We start from the raw sequence: 13,283 nt of genomic DNA on the forward strand, positions 1-13,283 counted from the left end.
AATTATCTGGAAAGAAAAGAGTAATAAAGTAATCAAAATGAGACCTATTTGTAACATAAGAGAACTCTGTGGAAATTATTAAACTTTTCCTTTTTATTTTATTGTTTTATTTGCTTTATTCTGGAGAAAATTCATATAAAACTGGCTAAGTAACTAGAGGTGTAAGTGATGCCTTTCAGCAGATATTTTTTAAATAGCTAATTGATTAACAGATATTTATAGAGGTTTGTATCATTTTAAAATTCTCTAATTGTACTGACTGATTTATATAAAATTAGAAGCAGTATGGTATGTGCATTTTTCTCTGTGTATGTCTGTACTATACTTTTATTTATGCATTTTCAAAATTGTGTAAATTTCTTTTCAGCAAACTGTGTTTATGAAAATTCTTGGGATAAAGCGTGTATCCACTTATTCTTTATGTCAACAATCTCTGGACTCCGGATCATGGATTATCTTGTACTGGCAAACAAGCTTAGCTAACTTTTTTTGTTATCTGTTGCCACTATGTAGTGAAGATAAGAAAATACCTGTGGTTTTTTTTGTGATTTACCTCCAGATTAGTGCATTTGTTTGTAGTATTGCTCATTAAAAATTAACATGAAGCACCTAATAGTGGAGGAAGTACCAATGGAAATAAAAAATATCGAAGAAACTGATAAACAGCTAAGTGAAAATGAAGAAATTAACAAACCTTATAAAGTTTGTTGCATTCAGTTACCTTCAAGATTAGGACTGATAGTAAAGTACCTGATACCTCCACTTGTTATGCTTTCTGCCTTTTTGCTTAGTACAATTTCTTATATAATAGTTGCTGCACAACATTATTTAAATGGCCACATGTGGTGGTTTACTCTGACTGTGATTTTTCTCAGTATCCCATCTGTATTATTTATAATTAATGCAAGTGTTGTTTTATGGGATCAAGATTCCAATATTGGGAGAAAAGTACTTTGGATTCTGCTCTACATTTTTAGTGCAGCAGGTCTTCTTTTATGGCCATTTTGGAGGTAAGACTTTTTATTAATATAATTTCAAAGTTTGACTTGAAATTTAAGATTGATATTTTAGATCATATCAAATTGATTATTAAATTCAATTTTATAACAACATTTTGTATTAGGCTTCCAGTATCCTCATCTTAAATGTTTTGCCACGTTCATTAAAATAGAAATTGTATCTATCAAAAAGATTGAAATGCAATTGGTTAAACTTGTCAATTAAGAAAAGGATTTATGTAAAATTGCACATACTCATATACTTTTCCTAACAGAATTCTAATTATTAGTTGATTCAACTACTGCTCATTTCAATTGACCTAATTATTCACTGTATGGATCCTTGTCTTCAAAGGTGGTACTTGTGCACATGTCTGCTCTGATATTTCCTGTCAGAAACTTAATAATTTGGAATCTCTTCTTTTCAATCTTCCCATACCTCATTCTGTCAAATTCATCTGTTGCCTCTATCATTCTCCCAACTCCACTAATCACTTGGAACCCTATGACTTCCTCTCTTTGAAACATGACCTTCTCCAGTCCAACTTTCCTAACAGTGAGGTAATTTTCCTTGGTCATTTTAACATTCACAACTCCAGCTTGCTTCTATTTTCTAGTCACTCAGACCCAGCTGGTTGAGATACTGAAGTTTGCAATTACTAATGACTTTGCGCAGATTGTTCATTTACTTACCCGAATACCAGACAGTCCCGATTTTTTTCTCACAAACAACCCTTCCAAGTACACAGTCAAGGTGAGTGGTCAATCCATTCAAAGCCTTACAAACACCTCAGTAAGATCTGCTTGCAGTTCCTAGTCTCCATATACTGCAGTTTACAGAACTGAAGCCTTTCCTGGTAAGAGTAATAGTGAAAAAACCTTCAGTGAAGACCTTTGAGCACAGAAGAACCATGAATACTTTTACATAATGGGCAATTTTTTCCTGCCTACATTATAGAAATTTTATGAAGAAGTACAAACTTGTGGAAGCTTTAAATTCCTCCTGTTGCATACCATTGAAAATTTGCCTTGGACAGTCCTGAGCCCCAATGCTAATCCAGTTGAGGACCTCTAGGATGTTTGAGCTGCACCTAAACACTGGACTTAGGTACCCAAGTCTAAATGAATCAGCCACTTCCTTGAGTTTTGGCTCATAATTGTGGTCTCTGCATACTGAAATTTTGTTGGAAATGTACCTCATAGAATTGCTGTTGTTGTTAAAGTCCATCATAGCTTTATATTAGAATAGTTAATTTTTGATTTCTCTGAAAATCATATTTCTCTGTTAGATGTAGTAGTAGTGGCATGTGATGCAAGTGTAGGAGCTTATGCAGCATCAGCCAAAAAAAAAAAAAAAAAAAAAATTTTACAAAACAATTACCTCTAAATGTTTGTCCAGTTCCTCCTTAAATTTATTTAACCTATCAACTTCCACAACAACAGATGAAAGTTTGTTCCAGCAATTAACCACCCGCTGGCTAAAGGCAAATTTCCGCACATCTATTCTACAGGGGTATGTTGGAGGGGTATGTGTGCATGTGTTTTTATGTAGTAAAATATACCTGATTGCATCAGTTCTTTGCATTATCTGAACTGCTTTAATTATAAATTCATCTCATGCATGTCGGATATTATAATCAAGTAGACTTTTACTGAATTGTTATATGTATGTCATTACCAAAGGAGCAGAAATGACAGCAACACCTAGAAAGCTTTCATGACTGTATTATGCAAAAAAACCCTTTTTACTTCCCATGAAAAGCTTTCAAAAATTTTGAAATAAAATATTCTGCCGTGATGCAGCTACTCTGCATAATGCCTCTGATATGTCCCTGAAAACTGAAGTGCTATGCCAATCAATTTATATAAATTGTTTTTTTTTTTTTTTTGCATTTTCACTTCAGTTTTATAATGTGAACTTAAATTTCATCATCTAGAGCTGATAGTCATTGTCAGCATATCCTTTTGTAGTAGAAAAAAGATTAAGTTCATGTCTGTTTGGTAGTATAACTCTTTATGCTCTTTTAAGAACTAGTATAAAGCTGTTTTTATAGATATTAAATTATGATTAGCCTGACATTTTCAATGATGATGGAAACTTAGTTCTATTTATTTTAGGTATATGAAAAGAATATATTACTCAACCAAAGCTGTATGGGATGAGGAGCATAGACAGGAATACCTGGACCAATACTATAGCATTAAGGACACAGAAATAGTATTAAACCTTTCATCAGCATTCCTGGACTCTGCACCACAGTTGTTGCTTCAGTTGTATATTCTGTTGTCCAGTCCAGGTGATAATCATACTTCTGGTATGAGGTGACTTTTTATGTCTTACTTTTTATAAAATATTTTCTACTTTTAGGTACTCTGTGCATTATCAATTTGTTTTTTCTTACTTATTATTATATTATTGACATGTGGCTAATATATTTAAGCCTTTAAATATTGCATTTAAGTATGCAGGTTTGATCAGGATGATTATTTAATCTAAGCTTACATTTGATTATACCCTTTCTTGCCAGGCATTTATTTCTTTTAAAACTGTATTAACTGTTTCAATGATATCATGATAACAGATGAAGGGATGGAAATGGCATGCCTATATTGTCTAGATTTAATAAGCTATAACCAATTTTTTGCCCTTTCTTTTGTATTATTGTTTGCATAGCCTGTACTTTAGATTATTACCAGTTGATAAGGAAACTGCACCAGTATCAATGAGTGAAGAGTTTTTATTAAATTAAAGTAAGTTTTCCTAACATTTTTATTTAAATTCTTTGCACAGAAGGTGCAAAGTGACCTTTTTTTGTGTTACTTTTTATAAAATCTTTTCTACCTTTAGTTACTCTTTCTTTAGATATAATTAGTATATAGGTTCTACTTTTAGGTATAATTTTTTTCCCCATTCACTCATTCTAGCTAACACATTCAATAATAATATTGGCTTTTGTTACATTCCACATGAAGTTTGCCTTGTCAGTCTTTTTTTAGAGCTTTGTAGAACATTAGTAGTAATGAAAAATGATATAAGAAAGCAAGCTTATATAACATCAGTCAAAAAAATAAAAAATAAATAAATATATATATATATAGTTGGATTTCATGTTACTCATTGCATGATACAAACTGTTCACTTTGATATATGTGAACAATTCTAACTTGGATTTTAAATTATTTTTGTGTACTTTAATAAGGCATTACTTATACTGGCTCCATAGTTTTTGATACATGGTGGCCCTACCATTTGGTATTCAGTCTATTAATTTTGGTCTGTATACAGCCACTCTCCGACTTGCGTAAGGGTTGCATTCTGCAGAACTCTACATAAGTCGGAATTTCCCTAAATGCTTATGCAGAACTCGCAACTATGCACGCTGAATTTGATTGAAGCAAAAAAGAAATGTTTGACTAACATGTAAATAGAATTATTTATTCAGTTTTTGTATCTCATGCGCAGGAAAAATTACAAAAGTGTGCAAAATTACAAAAATTTCAAAATTATAAAATTACAAAAAAAGAGAGAGGAGACAGGCATAACTTCAGCAAGTTTTACCTTTCGAGCATTGTCGCCAGAATTAACTCTCTAGCTGATAAGCAAGCTGCAGAAGTTGAGGGCTGTAGAGATTTAGGTTTTTTTTTCCAACACATCACAAAATTTCTCTGAAGCTGAAGAATCGGCACTGGCGACTTCACCGCATACTTTAATGTTTTGGAAACCAGCACCATGCTTGAACTTATTAAACCACTCGTTGCTTGTCACGAACTTGGCTTGGGGTTCGCTGTCCTTATCCTTAATATATGTTCATAAATACTTCTTGCTTTTGCTTGAATGACTATTGGACTCAGGGGAACTTGCTTCTGAATCTGATTTTCCATCCATATTATTAATAGCTTTTGCATCTTCAATATAGCACCTGAACACTTTGTTTTGTGATCACCGATTGATCTTAAATGCGTTGATTCTTTAACATATTCTTTTATACACGCACTGTTCCTTAAAATGGTATTAACTGTTGAAGCAGCGAGACCTAATTCCGTGCAATAGATGACAAACTTTGTCCTACTTCGTACTTCCTAATTAAGAATCTTCATTTCTAAATCAATTTTGTTTCATTTCCTAGCACTGCCAGCAATTGCACTTTCCGTTGGTCCCTTTCCCTTCATCATTGTAATAAGTAAATAGGAATGAAGAGAAGATTCTGAAAATTTATTTGTTTTTTATATGATTGAAGATTTCAGTGAAGGTGAACTCATTTCACCATAATACCGTAACGTAAAAACCCACAGAATTCCAGTTATCGGTGTTATCGCAAATGCAATAAGATCAAGTTTACTACCCATTTATAATAGATTGTGCTAACAGAAAAGCCCAATAAACTGGAAAGTGCAAATTGTTTTTGTTTTATGGTAGTGACCTCCAGAAATGTGTTTTAGAAAAATATCTCAAAAGTATTCAAAATTGATTCTTATAATGGAACATATGATAACGATGAAAGTGTAGTGCAATTTCTATTATAAAAATTATCTTTTAGAGAGATAAATAGCTTAGTTATATAGTGAAAATTTCAACTTCCAAGGTCTTAGAATTATCAAAAAAAAACAATGTGTTATTGGGTTTACATTATGATATTTTCGTGATACCTCCATTTATTCCTATGGGATGCAAAATACATTTCCATGATTTTTTTTTAAGTTTGTACTGGCTGGAAAAAATTTACATAAAGTCGGATTTCCATAAGTCTAGTATTGGTGCCTCCATAGCCAGGTGGGAAGGAGCAGCAGTGTGTACCACATGCTTCTTGATTAGACCGGGGTTCGAACCCATCACCGCCAAATACAGAGGAAGCGGAAAGGTCAGAGAATGACCACCGCATATTCCCAGAGCAATATGGCCTTAGTTGCTAATGCTCCTAAAAAAAATAAATAAAAATAAAATAAAATATATATAAGTCGATTATTATGTAAGCTGGGGAGTGCCTGTACTCTTTTTTACATGCTTTGAACCCTTGGCAGCCATTTTATTGCTTCATGAAATACTAGACTTGTCAATACTGTTTTCAATATCTTATTTGAAATATGTATTTGCATTTCATTCCTATTTTCCATATATCTTTTACCATTCTGTCTGCAGAATTTAATTATTCCAAATATATTTTCCAGCCACCTATTTGTATTATAATTTCCACTGTATATATACTTTCCCCTTGCCAACACTCCACTTGTGTGTCTCTATATACATACATACTTATCAAAAACTACTATAGAGACCACTAATTACTTCTTTTCACAGCTTTCTTTCAAGTCCGTTTTATCACTATAAATTATTATGAGTCTGTAGAACTGTCCCTATATGTTACTGCTTTAACTACATTTATCAACGGTGCCTCCGTGGGCAGGTGCAGCAGTGCATAGCACATGCTTCTTGATTAGACCGGGGTTCGAACCCATGACCACCAAATACGGAGGATGTGGAAAGGTCAGGGAATGACCACCACATATCCCTGGAGCAATATGACCTTAGTTGCTAATGCTCCTAAAAACCAAATAACAACATAACGACGTTTATCAACTCAACCAAATATGTTCTCACTGTCAATTCCTGCCTCTTCTTTCTACTATGCATTACTTGAATATTCCAGGTATCGATTTTATACTCTATTTTAGCAACTGTCCTACTTTTTCATAAGGCTTTTGTTTTCGACTTTTTCTGCTCCTATTTTTCGGCTGCCTACAATGCAATCATTTTGTATTCGTCTCTTTTTATTACTAATACTCACAGTCAAGGTCCTTACTAAAAGTATGGGAATTACGATCCCAGCTAACCCAGTACTTTTAATCTTTTTCTTAACTTTTTATCTTTATACGTTCTACTTTTACTTTTTCCCGTTCATAAAGCTATCAGTGCAATACGAGGGTGAGGTGAAGATAGTGAGGGTCTCTTGCTATTTTCGCCTTTCTTTATTTAGATACACCACTTTTATCCCTTCCCTGTCCTAATTTCACTCCATAGCCTTATACCATTTGCTTGCACCAATTCTATTTATATACTGTACTAAAATCTACTTACAAATTATACCAAATTTCTACTTAAAGATTCCACCAGATTATATTCATCAGACTTCTATTCGCATTTTCTACATGAATTTTATTCTCCGTTAATTTATTATAAACTTTTTTTTTACAATGTAAACACTGTTTACATTGTTTTTAATTTCTGTTTCTACTTTAATTCACCTTAATTTATTTTATATAACATACACTGCATTGGGACTACCTTGTCCATATTTTGTGAGTTTTACCTGCCCCCTTTTGATCCCACTTGGTTTATTCTTAAATTTGCTTCTTTTCCACAGATATGGACAAGTATAGAAATGCAGTCCTTGATGCATGATTATTTTTACTTTACAGGTCCCTCCTCTAATTGGCTTTACAATTCAGCCTATATGATGAGACATGATAGTTTTTCAAACTTTTCATTTCGAAATTTATTTTTTACCCCTTTAAATACGATCGAAAATATATCTGCATCTTGGCTAGAAATCACTGCCAACAACATGTGTTCTGTTTGGCAGCATGTTTTGCCCCATTTGGTAAATGATTTCATTGGTTTTGAATCTCAAGTTCAAATAATTTCCAAAGACATTGTGAAGGTCGGAAAAGACTTGGGATTTGATACTTTGGACTCTGCCAATGTACGTGACTGCATTGACTTAGATGATGCAACTTTCCTTGAAATTGATGAACAAACTGCATATGCAGAAGATAAAAACAATTCTGAAGTGGATAACACTTAAGTGCCACCAAAACAATTTTCAACAGAAGAACTGGAGAAAGTTTGGGGGAGGGGAGGTTTACATGGCCTGCAAGGCGATTATTACGAATGGAGATCCGAACATTGAACGTAGCATCAAGATATGGCAAATTTTACAAGATGGGATTCAATGCTACAAAGACGTGTACCCCAACAAAAAGAAGAGGTGGCTTCACCAGACTTCATTATTGAAATACCTAAATAAACAACCACTTTTTTAAAGCTTTTTTCTCATCTCTCATGATGTTAACTTTTCATTAATAAAATTTTTGCAATATTTTTTTAAATTTCAAATCCTTTTAATTGGCTATCAGGTGCAAATTGTTTATAGATTTATAAACAATTTGCACAACTTGCAAAACAATTTGCAAAACAATCAGCACTGTTTCACATAACATGGAATAGTTTTGGTACCAATTATCTGTGCTATGCGAGGTATTGCTGTATATATAAATAATAAAAAATATATGGGGTTATTCACTACCAGTGCGACAAACTTGCAGGAGGTGTAGGGGACACAAAGTCGAATCGGAATCATATAGCATTGCAGGGTCCGAAATGCCTTCGTCATGCAGTAGAGGACATTGAACGGGAGGTCGCGTGAACAGTGGGATCGCTGTTCACGCGACCAGTCAGCATTTGCTAACCGTTTCTGTTGAAGAAACCAAGTAGCAAAAGTCCTCCGGAGTGGATAATCCGCAGGCTCCAATGATTGGACGCGTTGCAGATGGTATGAACTCATTTGGTGTGTTGACAGTATCCTCCATACAGTGGATTGGGAAATACCCAATCGTTGGCCTATCGCTCGAGTACTCTTACTCTGATTGCCTTCTGCAAGATATAGGACATTCTCCTCATTGTCTGGCGTCCTCGTCTTTCGCTCTCGATTCATGGTACCTCTCGTGAAACAACCAGTCTCACGTAACCTTCTGTGCACACGTGCGAAAATCATATGAGGAGCACGCCTGTGCGGGAAATGTTCCTGGTACAAGCGCAGAGTGGCGTGCCTGTTACAGTCTGCAGCTCCATGCGCGAGGTGCATGTCGGCCGGTTCAACGTTTGAATACTCGTCCATCCTACTGTCTCGGGAACCGGTTCGCAAATGCTGACTTCCAGCTGGATCGCTGTTCACGCAACCTCCCGTTCAACGTCCTCTACTGCATGACGAAGGCATTTAGGACCCTGCAATGCTTTGTGATTCCGATTCGTCTTTGTGCCCCCTACACCACCTGCAAGTTTGTCACACTGGTAGTGAATCACCCTGTATATATTGAGTGCAGCAGTGAAAGAGATTCTTCTCTGCAGCAGTAATATACAATTCCTTTATTTATCTCAGAATCAAAATTTATCACATTCTGCAGCAGACAAATATCTTCTTATTTATACATCTAAATTTACTATTTTGGAATAGTGACAGTAAGTTATATCCTTTCCAAGAAGATCAGTAATTAAGTAGTTTCTCTGAATTAACTTGTCTGTCAGCTACTTGTTCAGTGTTTTGGAAGAGTTCTGTTTATTGAACCATGTACTGAATGTTTAGTATGGAGGCAAATAGACTTCTTGCCACTTGGTTTTCTTTGGTTTTCGGCTGAGTGCAGTGTTAATAAGAATAGAAAATATTTTTTTTGTAGGTCGACATGTGTGGAAATGGCTGTGCGGCATCCTGTTCTTATTCTGGGTGGGTGTCCACTTCCCCGCTAACTCGAGTGTTTTTATAGAGGGGTCAATAAGTTAGGAATAAACAAATCAAAATGTGGTAGCTGTGATAGTAGATCTGAGCTACCATCTGTATGTGCAGCAGCTCCTTGAGCCAGGGATAGTAACCAGGGGTGCATGCACTGTAGCCACTTGGGCTAAGTGGCTAGTTACATAAGATGAACAGTATAACCCAACACCACACTACAATACAAATACACCACTATACTGAGTGGCATTTATTAGTGTATCGTCACACAGTATGCAGTTGGTGTTGTTGTTTGTTATTTGGTTTTTAGGAGCATTAGCAACTAAGGCCATATTGCTCCGGGATATGCTGTTGTCATTCCCTCACCTTTCCGCATCCTCTGTATTTGGTGGTCACAGGGTTGAACCCTGGTCTAATCAAGAAGCGTGTGCTACCCACTGCTGCTCCTGGCTACAGAGGCATTACAATATGCAGTGGAGTTGTCATAATTTGGCCAGTGCTACACACTCATTAAAAAAAAACAAAGAGTACACAAAATTTCCAACACCCAGGAGTTACCATCAGATGACACTGACCATTGTAATCAGTTTTGTGAATGGATAATGCAGGGATGGGCAACCTTTTTAAATGGCAGGCCAAATAGAATATCTGTGAGGTACATGCAGGCCAAATTTTTTTTTAGCCTTCTACGATTTTTAGGAAAAAATTGTCATAAACAATTTTGTTATTTATTATAATGTTTAGGCATACTCATACATATAATTAATTTTATTAATAAGAAAAACAAAATACAAATTCAAGATAAAATTATCACAAAACAATTATACACTAAGTGATCACTGAATTATGACTACCCTATGAAAACTGCATGCGACCCCCGTTGACCATGTGAGGTACGAGAGTGTGGAGTTAGTCAACCTACACAGCATAGATAAGGTGTCAGTGGTTCAGTAGGTAGTAAAATTCCGAGCAAGATGGGTAAAAGGAAGGATTAATTGGACTTTGATAAAGGACAGATTATAGGTGCTCGATGAACTGGTGGGGTGTTCGAGAGCCACCGTAGTTAAAGTGTACCAGGACTGGCGTCAAAATGGTCAAACAACGACCCGACGGCAAAACTGCAAAGGTCAGCGAAAGGTTGATGTTAGAGATGGGCACCAGGTCCGACGACTTGTACAGGCAAACAGGCGCAGCACTGTTGAATAGTTGACTACCCAATACAACATGGGCCAACCCCGAACAATATCTGGAATGACCATGCATCGCATGCTCGCACGCATGGGCTATACCAGCAGACGACCCCCTATGGCATCCTCTCCTAACCAAGGTTCATCGTCGTAAAAGACTCGCCTGGTGCAAAGAGCATGCAAGTTGGACATTAGAAGACTGGAAGAAGGTGTACTGGTCAGATGAGTCACATTATTTACTCCACACCGTGAATGGTCGTGTACGGATTTGGCATCAACACACACGAGGCTCTTGATCCATCATGCATGGTATCAAAAGTACAGGCTGGTGGAGGCAGTTGTATTGGTGTAGAGCATGTTTCACTGGCAGGAAGTTGGACCCCCTGGTGCATGTGGAACAACGTATCAGTGGTCTCTGCCATCGTCAACTGCTTGCTGACTGTGTACACCCCACTGTGTTACACTTTTTCCCGAATGGTGATGATGTCTTCCAAAATGACAATGTGCCGAGCCATCGGGCACTTTTTTCAGGAATGGTTTGAGGAACACAGTTCTGACTTCCAGCATATCGATTAGCCTCCAAACTCAAAGGATATCAATTCCATAGAGCACTTGTGTGACACTATGGAAAGGCATATCAGGCATCTGGATACACCAATCACCTCCATACCTATATTGCTGACCACATTACGCACACTTTGGTTGGCCATACCTCCCGAATGCTTCCGACATCTTGTTGAATCAATGCCACATCAGATAGCTGCTGTACTGAAGGCAAAAGGAGGACCTATGAAGTATTAGGTAGGTGGTCATAATTCAACAATCGTTCAGTGTAGTATCCAATTATAAAAAAATAAATCAAATTATTATAATTTCAAAGATTTTATAAAACCTTAATAATCTTAGATTTTCAATTATATATTGTGATGGGTTTCAATAAATACTTTCATAAAAAATAAAATAGTAAATCCTTTCCAAATTATTTACTTTTATCTGTCGATTATTCACTGACATTTGCCGTTGAAATGCACAATACATTGCAAGTGTATCATGCAATCGCATTCTACAGAGATGAGAGTCCAGGAACCACTACTGGCATCAATACACAACACTTTCACATCAACTGCGAAAGTGTTGCCAGAAGCTATGCTTGCTACTTTTTGGCAACACTGCTCGAGTCTTGATATATGGCATAAATTCACATGATTCGTTAGATGTTGCACATTCAAAATCTTAAAAACAATTTAATAATAGCAAATATAATAAAAATTAAAATAAACATAATTTTATGATATATATTCTTTGACAGGCCATATATTACATATATTTTAAAACAACTGCAGGCCGCAGGTTACCCACCCCTGAGTTAATGGATATGATAACTCATCTTTTTTTATGAAAACCTCAAACACGAGAGGTATTATAACCTATAGTACTTGGTACCTTGCTTGGGTTGGAGGTTGAGAAGGTGAAAGAAGATATTTGTTGACATTAGACTTGAACTTCTGTAGACTGTAATTTTCAGGAAATATGTATGAATGAAGGTTGTTCCAGAAAACGGCCGTTGAATAAACGAGGAAGATGAAAAGTTGGTTCTGTGAGTTTGAAGTTGGACAGTAAATGGATGTTGGCTGGTGGTGGTACATGTTCAGACTGTTTTGAAAGAGAGAGCGGGAATTATAGAAGTCATTTCAGAAGAACAGTGCCCATGGAAGTATTTGAAGAAAAGGCATGCAGCAAAAACAGTACGTCTATGAGACAGAGTGGAGAGACTCTGTTAGAGGTGAGTCATTAATTAACCTAACTGCCCTCTTCTGAATGGAATCTAGAAGCCTAGAAATCTAGAAACCTGAGAGAGGTTTTGAAGGCACCACCCCAGATGTGGGAACAATATTCGATGGCACGGCGGATTTGCAATTTGTACAGAGTGAACAGCTGGTTGGAAGAAAAGTAATGCTGAGAGTGAAAGAGAAAACCAAGTTTTTTTGATGCATAAGAAGGAATATCTCTAATGTGCTTGTGCCAAGAGAGATTAGAAGTCAGGGTAATCCTCAAAAGAGGTATATCATTTTGGCTAGAAATCGGAGTGTCACCAAAGATAAGCATAGGAGCAGTAGAATCCTATTCTTTTTGTGAGATATAACACAGGACAGTTTCAGAAGGATCGAAATAAACTAAGTTGTCTTTGCCGCACTGGAGAATTACCTGGAGATTGGCATTTAAGGAATTGGTAGCGGATAATTGAGAAGTTGAAGCTGATTGAGGAGGGTGAGGTTTCTCGAACTGGAAAGTAGAATGCAATGTTCTATCGTTGGCAAAACTATGGATAAGATTTCCAGTCAATGGAAGAAGGTCATTAATATACAAGAGGAAAAGAGTGCTGAAAAGAACTGAATCTTGGGGGACACCAGCATTAGTGGAGAAGTTAGAAGACAAAGAACCATCTACCATCACCCTCGGTGAGCGATCGGAGAGAAAACTCGATAACCAATTACAAAAAACAGTTGGCAAACCATAAGATGGAAGCTTGTTTAGAAGACCTTTATGCCAAACACGATTAAAAGCCTTTGAGATGTCAAGAGCAACTGCTTGTGTTT

At 36.2% G+C, this 13,283-nt stretch overlaps 1 protein-coding gene across 1 annotated transcript in view; it reads left to right on the forward strand.

Moving 5' to 3' along the window:
* Positions 1-600: 600 nt before the first annotated feature.
* The window catches only part of LOC150087948 (uncharacterized), a 44,701-nt gene continuing 32,018 nt past the window's right edge, over positions 601-13,283 (forward strand). Inside the window, exons 1-2 of the mRNA XM_090369974.1 lie at positions 601-1,010; positions 3,117-3,313. Coding sequence (XP_090226100.1) covers positions 601-1,010; positions 3,117-3,313 — 607 coding nt within the window. The remainder of the gene's footprint in view (positions 1,011-3,116; positions 3,314-13,283) is intronic.

Source organism: Mastigoproctus giganteus, chromosome 3 (assembly GCF_048544385.1).
Source record: "Mastigoproctus giganteus isolate SK-2022 chromosome 3, ASM4854438v1, whole genome shotgun sequence".
Classification (NCBI taxonomy): domain Eukaryota; kingdom Metazoa; phylum Arthropoda; class Arachnida; order Uropygi; family Thelyphonidae; genus Mastigoproctus; species Mastigoproctus giganteus.